Source organism: Pyrus communis, chromosome 4 (genome assembly GCF_041283825.1).
Source record: "Pyrus communis isolate YQ-2024b chromosome 4, ASM4128382v1, whole genome shotgun sequence".
In the NCBI taxonomy this organism is placed as follows: domain Eukaryota; kingdom Viridiplantae; phylum Streptophyta; class Magnoliopsida; order Rosales; family Rosaceae; genus Pyrus; species Pyrus communis.
This window is the reverse complement of record NC_142568.1, coordinates 17,586,917-17,607,892: the sequence shown is the minus strand read 5'-3', so window position 1 is coordinate 17,607,892 and position 20,976 is coordinate 17,586,917. Positions and strand designations below refer to the sequence as shown.

Below are 20,976 nucleotides of genomic sequence, written 5' to 3'. Positions count from 1 at the left end.
TTTTATTTTTTATTTTTTATTTTTTATGTTGGGTAGATTGTAACAACTCGTCCCTAATTTTACGATTTTATTAATTTTAAAAGAGTGAATTGACGAAAATGCCTTAGTGGAGAGATTGTTGACTTTCATGACATGTATGAGCTATTATTTTACCGTATTCTTGAAGTACTCGACGGTACGAACAAGTAGGCGCAAGCATAATCGAAATTCAAGTTACGGTTAAAATTTTATGAAACTATGAAACTTAAGGGTGTTTAATTTAGTAAATTTGAATTTTTGGGTATTTTATTATTTTAATAATGTTTGGTTGGATATTTTAATTTTTTTAATAATTTTTCTGGCCCCGTGAGGCCCATACCCGCACCAACTCTTCTCTCCTCTCGTGCCACGTGTCACTCATTCCCCCTCTCTCTTGGGCACTATTTCTTCTCTTTATCTTCTCTCACATCTCTCTCTCACTTTAACTCTATCTTCCCTCTGCAACCACCGGCGCTGAGGCCAGCGTCCACCAGCTTACCATCTTCTTCAGTGAGCTCCACCAAACCAACACATGGATCCTCTCTCTTTCTCTCTCCTTCTTGTTAGTCTTTCTCTCTCACACTCTCTGCGCTCATCGCTAGGAAGCCGAGCTCTATTCGAAATCCAAGAGGATTCGGGCGATAGTCTAACGAATCTGACAAAAGTAAGGTCTAGACCACATGTTTTTCTTTTCCTGTTTCATTTTAACGACAATTGACTCCTTATACACGTGTTTTGCTGAAAATTTGGTATAAAAATTAACTCAGGAAGTCTCCCTAGTTTTCCGACCATGACGCCGCTAGTTACAGGCCTTTACGACTTATCTTGACCACGACTCGACGTGATTTTGGTATAAAATTATTCCTTTCTTTTGAATCTTCAAATCCATGTATAATTTGTTGTATTTTAGTTGTATTTCGAGCTTGATCGGAGCTCTGGGATTGTTGCCCATATTCCAATCGACCCACGACCTAAAAACAGGTTGACCTAACCAATAAATCAAAACGGGACCCGCTAACCAGCCCAAACCAGGATCCACGTACTAGATTCCACAAAGACCGATTTCTAATTAGATTTGGAATATTCTCGAAATATTCCTAGAATATTCCTCATGTTGACTTTTACAAAATATTGTCGGAAACCCTTATAGGCTAATTTTGACACCTCGAGTCCGTTTTTGGCATCCATTTAGTGAAATTCCAAAGTTTTAACGTAGTTGACTTTTTAAGGTTGATTGTTGACTTTTTTCAAAACCTGCCCTTAGCATATTTCGATACCCTGATTCCAAATATGCAATCCATTTTCCCAAATTTAATCGTTTTAGTTGAGTTTTACTAACGGGTCTCTACTATACTTAGGTATGATTAGCATCGGCGATCCGTATTTACTCGTTCAAACGGCTACGACTTCACAAGTATCTGTGAGTGGCTATTTTCTTTTTATATATATATATATATATATATATATATATATATATATATATAGTGTGTGTGTGTGTGTGTGTTTGTGTATTTGTTTAGTTTCCATACATACATCTAATAACGAATTTTCTATGTGATGTCGTAATTAAATCAACGTTTATAAGAAATGTCGTATAATGAGAATTATGAAATCATTATAAATCCTACGGGATGCCTTAATTAGATTTACGGTTATGAATAATTTTATGTTGACTAGAATTATTGAATCACTGTGACATGACTATATTTACGTTATCTACTCATAATGTGCTACACTGGTTATACTCGCCAGAGCTAGTGCCAGGCTTCACGTGTAAGGTCACATCGCACGTATGCTCACTTTGGATTCATTGTAGTTGCCAGTCCTATCCTAGATTGTTATAGGCAATTAGAACTCATATGTGATGCGCATAACACCAGTCATCACGTGATTGTAGTACTAGAGCGTAGTTCATTATTACACCTAGTTCTGTTCATGTGAGAATATCTTTGCATGAACTCTTGTGTTAGCATATGTCGATGAACACTCAATATGATATGTTTATTTCTACGAGATATTGTGATTACTGGAAGTTATATGCCCATTTAAGAATTATTGTGAAGTATTGCATTTTTGAGAAAGTGCTGGCTATGATATGTATTTTCATACTATACGTAGTATGTTATATTTAGAAATTGTACTTGTTTTACGGCGAGGGGTTATACATTTTCGAAAAGATTTTTTACAAAACTTTATTTTTAGGCCCACTCACCCTTATTTTTTTTTTCTCTTATCCAGGTTTTAGTGGCAGAGCTTTCATGTCGACAAGCACTTTCTGGCAAAATGTTGTTATGGGAATACTTTTGACAATATAATTCTTCCTCTACCTTTGTTGTACTTTACTTATACTCTGACATCACATGTAAATTGGGTTCAATCCCACTCACATGCGCACTTTTCCATCTAGTCACTTTTATTTTAAATTTATTCACATTTCCACCTCACTACACCTTATGGCTTCGTCACCTTCCTGGTGTTAACCAACATAGCTCGATTCGGAGTCCAGGTGGACATTTCGGGTCAGGATGTGTAAGTTTGGTATTAGAGCAAAAGTTTAGGCAGTATTGCATTCATCACACACGTGATGCAGGCATCCTCGGTTCTTGAATTTAATTAGCAAATCTTGCCACCTCGTCGAGCATGAAAAACATGTTAGCTTTTCCTAAGTTTTGGGCGGTTTAGGTGACTTATCGACATTTTAGATGATCATTTTGGCGAATGCCTTTAGACTTTAAGCTCTCTGCCAGGGAAATATATAGAATTGAGATAAGGTTATGGCCCTAAAGCAGGGCTGTTGTATCAATAGTTGTGTATCACTAGAGATTTACCAATCAATCCCATCACAATTCTCCCGCCTTCATTACCAAACCTTTCAAGATAGGAACCAAAAATAGTTTTGATTCCTTGGTAATGCCCCTTAGAATACCACTTATCAAAATTCTTATGAAGTTTTACTTTTTGTGGAAATCTCTGGAAATGTCTCGAACAACATTGTGGTGCTAAAGTGGTAGCACTCAACGGAACAACATCTGGGGGACAACCACCTTTGGTCCCCGACTGTACTAATCTGTCACCGTAGTTATAATTTCAAATCTTCAGGAAGAAGATTATATTCCATTAAACCCCATCATGAGTAAATCATTAGCAAATTCCTTTCCCCAACCTTAGAACACTTCAATCAACACTGATTCCCAGGATTACCTTGATAATGTACTCGTCATTACAATGAGTATAGGCATGGTAGTATGAGTTGTTATACCTTTGGTTAGCAAAAATCCCATGAACAACATGTAAATTTCCCTTAGAATCAACAAAACTGAGTCATTAGGACCAATTTCTTACCAATCATCTGAAACCATCCACCCGAGCGGGCTCTAACCTGTAACCATCATACGAAGACGCTACTTATTAACGATATTGTTTGATATCTAGAAGCAGTTAACCAGTATTCAAACGGTATGATTTTTGATATCGGACACATGCTAGTATCTGGGAGAGATACCTTTGTGCCATAAAGGTGGTTCATAGTTTTAGGGTAATGAAGAATGTCAAAATATCATAAATGCGTTAATTAGCGGCATAACTGATAGACTGATTAATAGTGACTACCTAAGCCGAAGAAATTAAAATCGTGGAAACATAGGAGCAAGCTTTGTAGGAGGACAGTAAACTTATAGTTGTTTTAACCACGCCACCCATCTAGCTAACCAGAACAGTCTTGACCAGTCATCCTTGTAATCACTTCCACAACCAAATATTAGTTTGAAGAACTAGTTAAAATTCTTGTTGTAAGAATGAAACAAATAATGAGGAAGTTGTGAAGACCTTTTAGTACGCGGCGTAGAGAAATGAAGTAGTATGGTACGTTTTGCGGACATATATCCTTGACGTCATTTCTCAAAATTTTACCTGGGATACCACCAAAGCGGGAAGTAGAATACACCATCGATCCACTTTCTCAAAAAATGCTTCATTTCAAGAAAAATGATATAAATATTCAAAAAGACCCACCGAACATACCTCTCTAGCTTCGGTTAGAGCTTACCGAATCCAATTTTGGGTATGTCTCTCTCACAATCCAACTTCCAGTTTGTTTTTACAACATATTGTAAAATCAGGGCTAGCAAGGTGTGGCATCATGCTCGAAGTGTGATCCTTGGCACCTAAGACCTAAAACTTTAAGAATAAGGGATAATATTTCCAAACCTTAACCCTGCATAATCTATTTCTGTCTTGATGGAATAGATCATTGGTTATACTTATGTTTGTACCCCTACTAATGTTGTTAAGGAGTACCATTCTAGTAGTCAATATGTGAGACTAATTTTGCTTCACCGAACACTATTGGAAGAGCAGAATTTTGACATGGATGGCCCTGTTGGCCGAATCCCCTTAGTAAACCATTTACTTTGTGAACATTTTTCCATGTTCTTAGATTCAAGTTTGGTGTATGTTTTAGTTATGGATAATCTTATTTCTGTTGTCCTCAAATATGAGCTAATTGAATTATGTTTCTTGGATACATGTGACCGAAGTCAATTAAACACATGATTAGCTATGAATATGGGAAAGTTAGTTGTTTGGATGAATGCAATACTGCGCACATTAACTTTACACCTAAATCACATCTCTAGCAACAACTTCAGGTATATCCAACCTAATTAAGAGCATTAGCATGCTCCTCGTTGTATGAATAGTACTAAATTACCATATCAGAGACCTTATATTCTCCCCATTTTAGAAGAAAATCGTTGAGTTTAAGAATATTCGAGAGAACAATGATCATGAATGAAACCACTACAGAAAATAAAGTAGAATATATTTGCACCACCTCCAAAAATAAGCCTCAAGCTTTGCTTTGGGGCCAATGGGCTGCTTCCCAACTGAGAACATGTCACATATGGCTGACCTGGGTAATTCGAGCAATTTACTTGTTTTGGCACGACCTTTTGGGACACTTAGGTTAAACAATGATGCCACGACGCAACTCCTTACCCAAAGTAAAGACCTTGTGCTAACAAGCACACTTTGCCAAGCCTGCTCATTGGGAAAATTGATTTCTAAATCATCCCTCGCAAAGATACGAAATCACCCTTTTTCACACTAGATTCGAGGGAATATATGTGGACTAATCCAACCAAAGTGCAGACCATATAAATATTTATGGTTTTGGTTGATGAATCGACAAACTGGTCACATGTTTTTCCACACACATTGCTACTAAACCTCCTAGCCGATTTTAAGGGTTCACCACCCTACTTATCCCATAAAGTCTAGAATACTGGATAATGCCTGAGAGTTTATATCGACAATTTTCGATAAGTATTGCATGTCTTTTGGGTTTATAATTGAACATCAAATTCCAATGTTCACCCCAAATAACCTCGCAGAGTGATCATAAAGCACAATTTCAATGATCGCTTGGACCTTGGTGAACGCACCAAGCTTTCAGTTTCTACTTAGGGCTATGCAATCTTGTACGTAGTTATGTTGGTTCGCCTTGAGGCCCATTGCCACCTAACCATTTTCGACATTACAGCTGGTTACTGGGTACGAACCTAACGTTTTGTATTTACACATTTGGGTATGCATTCCATTTGCCAAGTTGCGCCACAAAAGAAGGATGTGAATCTTTGTCGATTACGATTCTCCTTCACACTAGATTTCTTAGAGCCCTTGCATGCGATTTCTTTACCGCTCATTTGCGGATTGTCACTTCAATCAGACAGTCTTTCTGCTATTAGGGGGAGATAAGAACGTCAACGTTCCTGTAGAACGACGTGAATTTACGTGGATATTTCCTATTATGCCTCATCTCGATCCCCGTACCGCACAAATGTGATAAGCAAGTGCGATGAATTCTAACTTTCAAAATTTTGCTCTAAATGCATGCCTCTGATCTAGCTAAAGTGACAAGATCATATACCAGCTGCAAACATGCCTATAAAGATAAATGTACTTAAAGGACATCGAATCAACATCCCTGAAAGGTATGCCGCCCCTGTTAGACGATTTGGCCTTTCCTGTTAGACAGTCCAGTATACCGATGGATAGCCAATCAATCTGTCTCGGCCTGAAGCACGAAATATCTCTTGATTCATAGGATTCACTTCTCTATAAGAGGAAAGTCACGACACAAAATGAATATGTACTTGATCGCTGTCTCAAATCATTTCCATCTCATGAGATTAATCTGGATTACTCCCGAGACTTAAAGTTCTTGGTCCAGTATACTAGTTTGGATGACATAATGGAATTGGAATGAGATTATCATCGATGATGTTTTCATTTATATGGTAGCTACCAACTTAAATGAAAGCGACGATATCGAATCCTGTTCAGTTAATTAGTGACAACGTAGAACTAATTGGACAACCAAAATTACAATTAAGGTTAAATTCTTTACCAAAGTGTGTTTGGACCTATCTTTCCTACACTGCCTAAGGTAACATTGTTGTGTTACAAATGGGAAATGAAGCGTAATGAGATGAAGAAACATTGCGATATGATGCACGCCTTACGGTTCAAGGTTTCTCCCAAACACCCTATGATTGACTGCAGCATTACAAATGTGGTTAGTATTTCTCCATGGGGATATTGATACAGAGATTTACATGTAAGTTATCGAAGAATTACATGGACTGATTCAAATAGTTTCAAACCGCGGAACTCCTTCTTAACTTATTTGAGGCATTCACTTAAGGATTGAAACAATCCAACACATATTGTGTACTTGTCTAAGTGATTATTTGATCAGTCAGAGATATTAATGAATGCCCTTGCGTGTTAAAATATGAAGTCTTATTCTGAATGGCTAGACTTACCGTTTAAGTAAATGACATGAATTTCACTAAGACTCTAGAAGAGCTTGAGAAAACTTCCACGCACTTGAAGATGGAATTTGAGATGAAGGATCTTAGGAAAACTTGTTTATGCCTTGACTTGAAGATGAAGCATTGTTTTGACGGTACTTTGGTCCACTAGTCAAACTACACCCCGAAGGTGTTACCTTTTGGGTATACCTATGATCTTCCATACGCTATATGTAAATGAGACCCCTTGAAGAGGCTTTGGCATACGAAATTCCATATCTAAGTTCAATTTTGCGCTTTGTTGTACTTAACTTATTGCGTTAGACATGACATCTTCTTCACTATTGATATATTGGTAAATATGCAGCACCACGCCTACACGCAACCACTGAATTGGTATTAAAAACATTTACTAGGGATTTAGGCAAATCCCAACGCATCTCAAGCGAATCCAACCCCATTGATCCTTGGAATGATGCTTGCCTTGTTTGTTATGCTGACACTGGTTACTTATCAAACCCGCACAAGGCAAATCCCCGAATGGTTATGTCTTTACCGTTAGGGATATCGCAATATCTTGGAGGTCCATGATATGACCTTAGTTGCGAAACCTTCGAATCGTTCCAAGACTCACCTCACTTCACTACACCACACGTGAGACATGGTTGAGAGCTCTTGTTGAGCATATTCGAAGTACTTGTTTTTCATTCATCGTTGAGTGCTAACGATGATCCATAAAGACTATGTCGCATGTATCAACATAACCAAGACATGATACATCAACGAAGTCAACACCAAGACATATTGCGTTTACATTTATATCAGTAAAGCATCAAGAGATTGAAGTCATGCAAGCCGATCCCAGCCAACCTTACTGACTTCTACACGACGTCCTTGCCGAAGTCAACCTTCCAGAAGCTTATCCGAGGAATTGGTATGCCTAACTATTCATATGCAAATGCTTGTAGTTCTCATTTGGAAGTTCTATCAAACTCAGGGGGAGTATCCAGAAGTATACTCACTTAATCTTAATGTACTATTTTTCCACACGATTAGGAGCATTTTTCCCATTGGGTTTTTGCTACCTAACTAGGTTTTGACGAGGCACCCATCTTGGGCTAATCATATTATTGTGAGCTCTTCTACTTACGTCCAGAAGACGTAGAGTTTTGACTTAATGCAACTTCTCACTTTTCTCCTTGGTCTATGGGTTTTTCTCCCACATTAGGTTTTACCATAACGAGGTTTTATGAGTTTTACCTTTTATGCATTCTTCCATTAATCCAAGACTTGCATTCGCTCATTGTGTAGATGACTTCATCGCTGAAGACCTGATGTGCCATTTAGTTGAGTATTTACACACTCAAGGGGGAGTGTTGTAGTCCTATTAGATTAGGAATGTGATTGTGTAAATCCTAGTGTATTTAGGGATATCTTGGAATATTCTCTAGGGTTAGATATTATCCTATTAGAGTTGTGATCCTATTAGGATAAGGATTTAACCTTCCCTACTACTATAAATAAAGGCATAATAGGGTGGAATAGAACATACATCACAATTACACATCTATCTCTTATCGCTCTATGTCGCTACACCCTCTCTCTCTGGCCTCCATAATTGTTCAGTAAATTATGCCTACAATATATATGACATTTTGGTTCTAAAAAACACAATAATTTTTTACTAAACACAATAATTAAATATAAATTAAATTAAATTAAATATGAGGACATGGCCTTCAGTCAAAGCGACTTTATTAAAGTTTAAAAAAGAACAAATCTGAACTACCTATTAAAAGAGCTTTCTTTGTCAACTAAAAAGGGGTGAAAAGGCTATTAGTCTTTTATCACAGATAAAAATTATGAGCAATAATGTAATGTCATATATCCAAATATTACTATTTTTTATTGGTACTTATTTTCCTACTTGAAAATTTCCCCTTGACTTATGACCTTTTTCTCAATTTGCCCCTTCACTTTAATTACGTGTTGAGCATTCTTAATCTTTTGAGACACTTGGAGGTGCGTAACCATCAATTTCTTTATATTTTATGTCAGTGTTTCTATTTAAATGGTTGGAATTTACGGATGGATCTCTTTCAACAAGGTCACCGGATCAAGTGATCCGGACCCTTGAAATTTGATCCAACGGCTAAAAACAGGGGCCCCCTTTAAAAGTTACAATAATTTTAGTCGTTGGATCAAATTTCAAGGGTCTGAATCACTTGATCCGATAACTTTGGTGGAAGAGATTCAGAGAGGATCTCTTTCCGGAATTTACATGCATATGATCGATGATTTTTCTTAAGTTTAGTGTTTTAGTGGTTATCTAATATAATATCATAGCATTCTAATTTGATGTACAAGTACTAACATTCTTAATCAAATGTTTTTATAATGTAGGAATATTATTGCCTTATCTCGCGAAAAACAACTGTCTAAACCCTCACCGCGCCATGGAAGAATTTTCGAATTATGGCGGTGCCCCTACATATGCCCTTGGTCCAGTTTCACAAGAATCATCAAGAAAGTTTCATCCTGCATTTGTTCCTGGCCCCTTACAGCCATGCATGAATGTTAGTGGCAATGAATTTTGGAGGAGATTTGCCACATTAATTGAAGCATAATCCCTAAAACTAGACGGTAAAACTTCTGTTCCAATTATTGTACATGTATGAGGGTCTTATTGTTTAGGAGTAGATAAGGTCGGAAAAGGCGCACATTTCAACCAATAATGTTATTTGAATCACTCTTACTCATCACCTATACTAGAGAGGTGAGTACATACGTCCCACGTATGGAAACCGACCCTGCAATGTGATCAAGGCTATCAAAACGAGATCCCAATTCATTTCAAAGTCAAACTAGACAACAAGGACACAACTTAATCACATGCAAGAGAAACTATTAATGCGTGTAAAATCAAATTGTAGTAGTCAATTAAAACCATAATGAATTGTAAGTAGTCACGCTGAAGTTCGTTAACATGTTATATATAAGATAAGGTAAAGATTCATTAAAAGAAGATTAGAGGGAAAGCAATTTTCATAAGGATTATTATGAACAGCTGTTAATTAAAAGATTTTAAACACAAGATTATCAACATTTTGTAATAGGAACTAATGTGGAGGTCTGATGTGATGGGTAACGCAAATCTCTAATAGTGCAGAAACCTATCATTTGCTGATTTGGGGCCCAATGCGATTTAGACCATTTACATTCTTCCATAAAGGGGAATACAGTTTAGAGAGAAATCCAAATGATGTTCATACATGAGGTTGTTTTTTTATCAAAAAATGATATTCCAGCAAGGGGACGGGATAATTCACTAAAGAGGTATTATATTCAAAACAAATATTAAATGTTATTATCATTCATTTAAGTCGAACGTAAAACTTCACTTTTTTATACAAAAAAATATTATGAGACTAGCTATAAAAATGTATTCTCGTTAGAAAATACGAGATAAGAAGTAACATAGTTAAATAAGTAAAAGACTGTCAGATCATTTCATGAATAAATGAGGGCACTGTCAACAGAGAAAGCAAGAAATGAAGGAAGCTGAAAGTCATCGAAGAGATAGAGAGAATTTTGAATAACAATATTTACATTACAACTGGATAATCATTACAAGACTTTGACTTTATTTATAAATACACTCAGTATAATTGTCTCAAGACTTATTACAGGACCAATGATGTAATGACACATGACACTCACTACATTTGACACATAAACCCTTATATCCTAACAGGTACCTCAATTATTAATAATTAATAAGGTATTTTGATTTTAGACAAACATTGATGACCAACTTAAACAATACATTTGTCGCTAGGTTTATTACAAAGTTATTCATTTGTAACCAAACGAATGAAATTGACCTCGGTATTATAATTTCAAGAATACAAAATGAAACAGTATCTTGAGGAGTCTTTCAAACAACTTCTAACATTTGGGCAGATCAGGTGGTGGTGGAGGCAAAGTAGATTCTGGCGTCCCTCCATTTTCAACCTCAAAAGCCATGGCCAGCCCCCAAGGCAGATGAACGTCGAAGTGACAATGCACGTACCAGATACCTGAAACAATAATTTAAAACAAATAATCATAAATTATTTATTTATAACAGATTTCAAATACAAAGAAACTTAATTAATGAGATGATTAAGAAAACTAACCAGGATTATTTGCTCGAAACCTGATCACAGCCCATCCTCCGACCGGCACACCAATTGTGTTACGTACTTGCGGATTAACGAAGTTAAATTTTTTGGGGTCATTAATCGGATCATAATTTCCAAACCCTTGTGCCAATACGTGGAAATTGAAGCTGTGGATATGCATCGGGTGGTTCTCGATGGCCAAAAATGTTGTGTTCTGATATACTAATTGTACTGTCGAATTGAACTTTAGCGTCTTGACCTTGGTTGATTTTCGCGCGAATATTAGGGATAGGTCGAGGCTAAGGTTCGTGTCCGTGTAGTCAAACTTGACCGGAGGCTCGTTGGGAAAATCTCTGGTGTAGACCCCGCTCACGTTGTTAAAATGTGCTTCCAGCATGGACATATTGGTCGGGGTCACAAATGACTCGTTATTCATGCTTGCAGATAATCGGTTATTAAATATGGCTTGACACGTGGCATTTTCGAGACACATCGCTAAGTGAACGCCAACTGTCACGAACATGTGCTCGTCCACCTCACGTGGGACCGGGACCCAGTGAGGCCCACCAGGGAAGCCGGTGAGATTGGTGAAGAACTTGTTCGCCAACGGCGTGTCGCTAGGGTTGGGCATATAGGGCATAATAGGGGTTGATGACGTGTACCCCTTGTAGACGATGATGCCTCTAGTTGTCGAGTTATCAAAGCCAACGGCGGTAGCATCAGCGCTAGCGTAAGGAGTGGCGGCCATGTAATAAGATCCGTTAAGTTGATTGAATTTGACGAGAACATCGGTGGTCTGACCGGGTGCAATAACCACCACGTCTGTGACATAAGGAGTCGTGTACGAGGCGTCAATGGCAACAACTGTCATGCTGTGATTGGCTATCTTGAAGAAGAGCTCGGTATTGAGTGCAGCATTGATTAGGCGTAGCAGGTAAGTCTTTCCTCCCACCACACTGAGCTGATATGTTTCTGATAATTTGATCATACAAGACGGCGGAAATTTGCATCCACATTCACTATTTAGAAAAAAAATCGCGTAAATCCTTGTATGACATAAATGATTTTGTATCAAATGGTACATAGCATTGACAAAAATAAAATAAAAAATAAAAAGAGGAAGAAATCCTTGTGAAGAGTGTGGGGTGTGAGGGTATTATATGAAAGAATGTGGGGTGTGAGTTATGGGAAAGAACGTGTGGTGTATTAAGATAAATTTTAATTAAAAAAGTAAACGTGAGGTGTATTAAGTATGTGGAGTGTTAATATAACAAGCCTTTGGAGTACACCAACAATTAATAACTAAAATCCTAACAAATAAGGAAACAAAAATAGAGCATACAACTAAAATCCTAACAATTTGCAAGTGGCCCTCTACCATAATGGTGAAGATGAGTGTTATCCTTGCACCATGACTTTGGTTCAAACTCCGTTAGCTCCCTAATCAAACAAATCTATCGTTTGACTAAAAAAAAAAAAAAAAAAAAAAAAAAAAAAAAGGGGACAAATTTTGAAAGACGAATATGAAATTTTGGTCTTAAAAACACAATAATTTTTTTTATTAAACACAATAAATACATTAATAAAATTAGATTAAATATGATGACATGGCCTTTAGTCAAAGCGTCCTGATTAAAGTTTAAAAAGGAACACATGTTTAATAAAAATAATGTAAAGAATGATGGGGATTCTAATTCTGTCTTCTTCCGATTTACAAGTGCAATGCCAATGCATTTGCCACCTTTTTTCGTAGTTAAAAATTTCCCCCTCAACTTGTGATCTTTTCTCGATTTGCCCCTTCACTTTTTTATGTGTTTGAGCATTCTTAATCTTTTGAGACATGTGGACGCGCGTAACCTTCAATTTCATTATATTTTCTGTTATTGTTTCTATCTAAATGGTTAAAATCTTCGTGCATATGATTGACGATATTTCTTAATCTAAGCATTTTATGATTATCCAACATGGTATTAGAGCATTCTAACTAGATGTACAAGTACTAACATTCTTTGTCAAATGTTTTTAATTTGCGTTCACCAAAACAAAACAAAAAAAAAGTTTTTAATTTGCAGGAATATTCTTGCCTTATCTCTGCGAAAAGCAATGCCCCTACATACGGCTCTTGTCCTGTTTCACAAGAATCATCAAGAAAGCTTCATCCTGCATTTGTCCCTCGCACCTTATAGCCATGCATGAATGTTAGAGGCAATGAATTTTGGACGAGATTTGCGACATTAATTGAAGCGTAATCCCTAATACAGAACCGCCAAACGTCCTTTTCAAATAATGTACATGTATGACAGTCTTATTTAGAAGTAGCACATTTGAATTAATAATGGCTCGTTTGGATGTGCTTTTAAAATGATTGAAAACGCTTTTGATGAAAATGTTTAAAACCAATTTTTAGTAAAGATGTAAGTAAATCTTAAAAAACACTTAAAGTACTTCCTGGAAGAAGCACAGAACTGGTGCTTCTTCCATAAAACACTTGAAGTGTTTTTGGAACTCAAAAATATTTTTCTCTAAAAGCCCTTTTAGTTATTTGAAAAACACATCCAAACGAGTAAAATATTATTTGAATCACTCTTACTCATCATATCACCTCTACTAGAGAGGTGAGTACATACGTCCCACAAATGGAAATCAGCCCTCCAATGTGATCAAGGCTATCATAACAAGATGCCAACTCATTTTGAACTCAACTTGGACAATAAGGACACAACTTAACCACATGTAGGAGAAATTATTAATGTGTGTAAAATCAAATTGTAATACTCAGTTAGGACAATATTGAACTATAAGTCACCGAAAAAATTTAAGGTTTTACCATACAACTAATTGGCAATATGAAGAAGATTATAGGGAATGCAATTATCATGAAGGTTATTATCAACAGCTGTTAGTTTATAAGATTTTAAACTCAAAATTACTGACATTTTTGTTATAGGAACTATTATGTGGAAGAGATGTGATGGGCAGCCCAAATCTCTAACAGGGCAGAAACCTAGAATCTACTGATTTGGGGATCCAATGTGATTCAGACCATTTACTGCTTCTCAAAAAGGAAAATCCAAATGATGTTCGTATATGAGGTTTTTTTATTTTATTTTATTTTATTTTTTGAATATTAATGAAACATTTTTGGTATTATTTATTTTTATCGTTAAGAATATTTTTATTTTGAAAAGTCACTCATGATACTATTTACTTACACCTTTATTTTATCATTTTCATTAAAACTAAAAGTTTTTAAGAATTTTGTCATTTTCATTATATTTTGTCCCTTCGAAAAATATATTCCAGTGTCCTCTACAGATCATCTTTGTGAGGATTCCGAAGATCCTTGAATCGTATCGTATATCATGTGATCAGTTTTCATTAACTGTTTGTGTTACAGGAGGCTTTTAAGGAACTAAATGAGGCTCGGGAAACTAAAACACAAGCTGCTGAGCTGAAGTTTTCGCGCAAGATCATGAGATGGGAAAGACCTAAGTATGTGACGTTAAAAGTGAACTGTGATGCAGCCTGGAATCAAAAGTAAAAAGGGGGTGGAATACGATGGGTATTCTGGGATTTTGCTGGCATTATGCACTCTGCTGGCGGTGCTGGGAACCTGTACTTTCAAAATGCAGCAATGGCGAAGGTCACTACAGTTAGGGCAGCGCTGCAGGAATGTGTTGTGAGAGGCATTCAACCCATTGAGACTGAAACAGATGCGAAGGTTTTAGTGCAGATTTTTAAAAAGGATATGGATACTGATGCAATGTTGGAAGGTTTGATTCATGATGTTTGGAGGATTGCCCAATCCTTGCAGTTTGTTGTATTCTAGTACTCCCACAGAGAAAGCAATCAAGCTGCGCATGCTATAGCATCCTTTGTTTCTAAACATGGGGGAGATCATTCATGGAATTATATTGATTCGGATTTTATCTTCCATATTTTGATGGAAGATGTAAACATTTCTCTTAGAAATCTAACAAAATTCATCTCTGAGTAAAAAAACAATATTAGTAATTGAATAATATATTGTGGCTTTAGTAAACAATGATTACCTACTTATACAATGCATTTGTTACTACTTTTACTACAAAATTATTTATTTGTAACCAAACGAATGAAATTGACCACGATATTATAATTTAAAGAATACAATTGAAAGAATATTTTGAGGTCTCTTCCGAACAACTTCTAACATTTGGGCAAATCAAGTGGTGGTGGAGGCAAAGTAGACTCTAGCGTCGGTCCATTTTCAACCTCAAAGGCCATTCCCAGCCCCCATGGCAGATGCACATCCAAATGACAGTGCATGTACCATATACCTGAAACAACAGTTTAAAACAAACCGTCATAAATTAATTGTTTATAATACATTAAAATACAATGAAACTTAATTAAACAAATGATTAAGAAAACTAACCAGGATTATTTGCTTGAAACCTAATCACAGCCCATCCTCCGACCGGCACACCAATTGTGTTACGTATTTGTGGATTAACGAAGTTAAACTTTTTGGGGTCATTAATTGGGTCGTAATTTCCAAACCCTTGTGCCAACACGTGGAAATTGAAGCCGTGGAGATGCATTGGGTGGTTCTCGATGGCCAAAAACGCTGTGTTTTGAAGCACCATCTCCACTGTTGAATTGAATTTCAGCGTCTTGACCTTGGTCGATTTTGGCGCGTATATCAGTGATAGGTCGAGGCTGATGTTTGTGTCCGTGTAGTCAAATTTGACTGGAGGCTTGTCAGGAAAGTCTCTGGTGTAAACCCCGCTCACATTGTGAAACTGTGCTTCCAACATGGATGTATTACTTGGGAGCACAAATGACTCGTTGTTCATGCTTGCGGATAGTCGGTTATTGAATAGACCCTGACATGTGGCATTTTCTGGACACATCTCCAAGTTGACGCCGATTGTCACGAACATGTGCTCGTCCACCTTGAGTGGGACTGGGACCCATTGGGGCCCACCGGCGAGGCTAGTAAGATTGGTGAGGAACTTATGGGCCAATGGCGTGTCGTGAGGGTTGGGCATTGGGGGCATAATGGGGGTTGATGAATTGGAGCCCTTGTAGATAATGATGCCTCTGGTGGTTGAGTTATCAAAGTCGATGGTGTCACTAGCGCTAGCGTATGGAGTGGCGGCCATGTAATAAGATCCAATAGGTTGATTGAATTTGACAAGAACGTCTGTGGTCTGACCGGGTCCGGTAACCACCACGTCGGTGACATAAGGAGTGGTGTAGGTAGCGTCGATGGCGACAACTGTCATCTTGTGATTGGCTATCTTGAAGAAGAGCTGGGTATTGAGTCCAGCGTTAATTAAGCGTAGCAGGTAAGTCTTTCCTCTCACCACACTTAACTGATATGATTCTGATAATTTGATGTCACTTCGTTAATACTCATCATGCAAAAATAACACATAAACTAAATCAATAAATTTACGTGTATGCATGCATAGTTACGTACGATTTTGAGAGCAGTCATAAAGATCACCGGGAAGTCCATTAATGGTGTAAGCATTTGAAATGTTAGGAGCAATTCCTTTAGATAGGCCTTCTTCCTCAATGTCGACCACATTGCCATTGTACCACTCTCCTGCAATTCCATCAAACAGGTAATATATAATTAGTCATAAAAAAAGTTGTTAAAAAAATTATTATTCATCAAAATTATTGTTTAAGGTACATATTACAATTAACGTTAAGTAAGTTGAATGGTATAGTTTAATCGTTAATTACCTAACAAGATGGGAACTTCTTTGGCGGGCTTGGGGAAGGGGAAGGATCGACCGGCTTTCGGGTGGATTATGAGCGCTCCGTGGACACTTGCACGGAGCCACGAAATGTGGGCATGCCACCAAAGGGTGCCTTCTTGTCCAGTGATATTAAATTTGTAAGTATAACTTTGTCCGGGGCGTATAGGGCATTGAGTTACATATGTAGGCCCATCCGCCCATGGACTCAGAAGTTGAAAGATTCCATGCCTGCATTAAGAAAGAAACTATACAACGTGAAGAAAACATTACTCAACATTCCACTTGGGGGTTGTTAAATGATTTTGGATAATTGGTCTTTACCAGTGAATACTAATGTTATAGGGAGACTGGTTTAAAACGTGGACAATAAGTGTGTCTCCATCTCGTGCATATATGGTTGGTCCTGGATAACTCTCATTTACTACAGTAATCGATTGATTCCGGCACAGTCGGCTAACAGTTAGGTTGTTCACCTGAAAACAATTGTAATTAAAAAAAATATATCATAACTACTATTATTCAAAGGAAACATTCAAATAATTGGTGAGGAAATATGCATGATAAAATAAGGCTGCCAAAGGGCTTGTGCAAAATTGTTTTAAAAAACCACTTCTATGATCCAAAATTACATTTTTTTTTGTTTGTCAATTGACTCAGAAGTGTTTTTGAACATTATAATGTGTTTCAGCCTAGAAACATTAATGAGCATACCCAAAATTGAGGCAAGACTTACATTAAAAGAATGCTCAACAATTGCACCAGAGGCTACTGAGGAAGCCAATAGGGCTAGAGCACAAGCTAGCACAAAGGCTAAGCGTGCCATATGGGGAACAAATTAAAAGAGCTAGCTCAAGGGAAATGAGAAGTTTGAGAATCGTCTATTGTTATGGAATATTGTATTTTTCTTGTGATATATCAGAGGTCGATATATGCTATGTTTATATAGGCATTTGGAAAGTAGTTGCTAACCCATTATTTCCACAATTACGTGGAAAATTAGCCAATAAATTTGCATTATTTTGACAAGGACTTTGAAATGTCTAAGATAAAGGCATACAAAATGAGTTTGGTATCATATATGCAGTTAACAGTTTGATTAAATTGGGGAACCGTTAGAGAATGCTTGCATAAAGATATGAACACAAGTCAGAAACTTTGTTCTTCAAAAACCAACCATGTTGAATAACATCGATCAATTTGACCGTGTCCAAAACTACACTTTACAGTCTGACGAATTTTAAGAAAAGGGAACTCCCGCGGTGTACTAGAAGAACACGTTTAGAGTTGAATATTTCTGAATGTAAACCTAGTTCGGAAGAACGTTGACATTACAAATATTAAGTAAGTGGAAAAGGTCGCGAGCCATTTGTGTAAATGTAATTTTCTTTTTTGTATCTAATTTAGGAGGAATTCTCAGTACTTCAGAAATGAAAAGGTTTATGCTTAGATACGTCCCGAGTACTCTATACAAAATTTATTTCTTGATCGTACACTCTATTCTGTCGCTCTTTACATTCCGTGCTCGTCCCATTCTGTCAACATGATCAGATAATATACGTTACCTGCTGATGTGTCAGGGATTAAATTTGTTAATTTGTTCAGCTTTTTTTTTTTACAATTAGGACGTCTTAAACCCCAAAGATTGTCATTACCCATAATAGAATATATATATATATATATATATATATATATATAACTATTTTGTTTTTTTTTATAAAGGAAAACTAACGAAAAGTACAAAAAAAAACTTTAGTATTAATGAAAAATAACAAATAAATGTGTAATAAATAGTATTAAAGAAAGGTAAAAATATTATTTTTTGTTAAAAGTGAACAGTATCGGGAATGTCTCATTAAAATTCGCTTTTTTTTATTTATGTATAATTAGCATATGATCACACACAAAGTGTGAGAAGAACTTTGTTTTAAAAATGGAAGGAGAGAGGAAGTGACAGAGAAGTGGGGTGGAGAGGGAGGGGAGAGAGCTTTATTTTTTTATTTATTTTTTATTTAAAGTTATGTTAGAATCATATGTAGGTGAGGCTTTGAAAAAAAAAAACAAAAATTTGATTGTGTGAAATTATATTATTACCCATATTTCTTATTCATGTTCAATTTTAATTAGAGGGTTAGAATGATAATTTTATGGAATTTTAGTTAACAATTAGAGTTCTATTAATACGTAATTTAGATGTTGGGGTGGGATACTATATTGTTTACTTAATTACATGTACATGATGAGTTTTGTTTTTTTATCAACCAATATGATATGGGAAATGTATATTGTATATTTGGAGTATGAAATAATAAACAACAGATAGAAAACAGAGAAAGTAATATATATGCATGTGGAAATAATTAATTAAAGAGATCTGATATCCACACATCTTTTTTTACTTCTCATATATTTTTTTAATTTTCAGCTGTTGAATTAGATTAATTGAAAAAGATTAAATAACAAAAATTAACAAGTAGTGTGTGTAAAGTAAAAAATTGTGTGTGGATAACATATTCCTTAATTAAATTCATTTTACGGAGGTGCAGATAACAATTATAAAATTTGTTTCAGTATATTGAGTAACAATGATTTGATATTTGTTTCTTGGAGAAGGAGATAAATCTCGAAGACTTTTCAATAAGTTGACAAGATCTCATTGACTTTTAAATAATTGGACAAGATCTCATGATCAATTCGCTGTTGCTTCGAATCCCACCCATCGCAGCTGACCGTTCGATGAAACCCTAAACCACTACTCGTGCATTCCAACTTTGACCGATTAAAATCCCAGAAATTGAACCAAATTTCTGGAAGGGGTTGTATTGTGTGGTGGTAGACATAAATGGTCACATTACAGATATAGTCAACCTTATTTTGATCCTCAGGTCATACTCAAATTCGTTATTAGTTTGTTAATTAAAACGATATTCATTAGATTAACCCATAACACCAAACTGCCACAGTCACCACCTTTGATAATGCAGGGACATTCGAAAATTATTGTTTTAATTTGGTCAACTAAAGTTAGGTTTAAGAAATTTTTCAATGGAATCAACAATTTCGAGGGGTGTATTCAATTAAGAATTTAAAAGACTTTAATGGATTTATAAATCCATGAATTTTTATGCAGTTTAATTGATTTGTAGAGATTCCATATAAAATTTTGATTCAATTCCCTCGAAATCTTATAGGAAGAGGTGAGATTTGTGTATGCTTAAAATACATTACAAAATCTCTTCAATTCCCTCTAATTCCTCAATTTTCTAAAATTTTTTAAAATCAATTTCTAATTGAATACACCTGGAATGTTATAAACTTTTTTAAAATCCTAATTGAATACACTCAAATTTTTATGAATTTTAATAAACTATCTTAAAATTCTAATTGAATACATCTTGAATTTCAGATAATCACTTAAAATCCTAATTGAATACCCTTAAATTCATTAAAAAAATTAAAATCTCTCAAAACCCAATTGAATACATCCTCTTTGTTTGTCTTTGTTCAACGAAACTACTGGTATTAAAAGAAAGGTAATTACTCTCTCAATCCCCGTTGTCGCCTCCTCATTTGTGTATATCGACTTTACGTGGTTGATTTGGTTAGAAATTGTTATATATATCCAGACAAAGAAAAGTACTGTAAGACCACTAAAAATTCGCACACGTAAAAGGCCTTTGATTGAGTCTTGTATAGCTGGTGGGGAAAGGTAGCTGGTCTTCTAAAGTTCCAATATATATGATGATACATACAAAATAAAATACCTACAAAATATATGGTATTTGCTCATCATAAATTTACATATAGGTAGATTAATTAGTATAATATATTTGATCATAACGTATAGTAGTACTATATATATATATATATATATATATATATATATATATATATATATATATATTTATGTAAACTATATATATTGAGCTTATGGTAGTACTATATACATTTGAACATATATATGTATATATATGTGTGTGTTAGGGGTAATAATATGCAATAAATTATTTGTTCATTGTAATTAAGGTGAGTAATAATATTTATTGATTTATTTTGAATATTGTGGTACAAGTTGTAAATATTTTGTATTAATAGGTCAATTACTTTCCTACATGGCAATCACTTTTAAATTTGGGTTTTATTTGGATGTTTATAATTAGGTGGGTTTTTATATAGGAAATAAAAGTTGCAAGGGTTTATATTTAAATAACCCTTTTAACATTAGTTTCA

General features: G+C 35.7%; 2 protein-coding genes across 2 annotated transcripts; both read right to left on the bottom strand.

The window, feature by feature from the left end:
• Window positions 1-10,398: 10,398 nt before the first annotated feature.
• On the bottom strand, window positions 10,399-11,972 carry LOC137722062 (laccase-7-like). The gene is made up of 2 exons (XM_088692697.1): window positions 11,009-11,972; window positions 10,399-10,909 (listed from the first exon to the last, which is right to left on the bottom strand). The coding sequence occupies exons 1-2, from the start codon at window positions 11,862-11,864 to the stop codon at window positions 10,779-10,781; spliced, it is 987 nt and encodes a 328-aa protein (XP_088548823.1). The 5' UTR covers window positions 11,865-11,972; the 3' UTR covers window positions 10,399-10,778.
• A 3,089-nt stretch (window positions 11,973-15,061) lies between these two features.
• LOC137723115 (laccase-7) lies at window positions 15,062-17,666 on the bottom strand. The gene is made up of 6 exons (XM_068462280.2): window positions 17,483-17,666; window positions 17,071-17,222; window positions 16,733-16,977; window positions 16,461-16,589; window positions 15,411-16,364; window positions 15,062-15,312 (listed from the first exon to the last, which is right to left on the bottom strand). Exons 1-6 carry the CDS (start codon window positions 17,570-17,572, stop codon window positions 15,182-15,184), a joined length of 1,701 nt encoding a protein of 566 aa, XP_068318381.2. The 5' UTR covers window positions 17,573-17,666; the 3' UTR covers window positions 15,062-15,181.
• Between the last annotated feature and the right edge of the window lie 3,310 nt (window positions 17,667-20,976).

Coding starts and splice junctions, on each gene's coding strand:
- LOC137722062 (XM_088692697.1), bottom strand. CDS start 11,864: ATGACAGTTGTTGCCATTGACGCCTCGTACACGACTCCTTATGTCACA. Junction 10,910..11,008: donor GTTTCGAGCAAATAATCCTG/GTTAGTTTTCTT, acceptor TTATTGTTTCAG/GTATCTGGTACGTGCATTGT.
- LOC137723115 (XM_068462280.2), bottom strand. CDS start 17,572: ATGGCACGCTTAGCCTTTGTGCTAGCTTGTGCTCTAGCCCTATTGGCT. Junction 16,590..16,732: donor AGAAGTTCCCATCTTGTTAG/GTAATTAACGAT, acceptor ATGGAATTGCAG/GAGAGTGGTACAATGGCAAT. Junction 15,313..15,410: donor GTTTCAAGCAAATAATCCTG/GTTAGTTTTCTT, acceptor CTGTTGTTTCAG/GTATATGGTACATGCACTGT.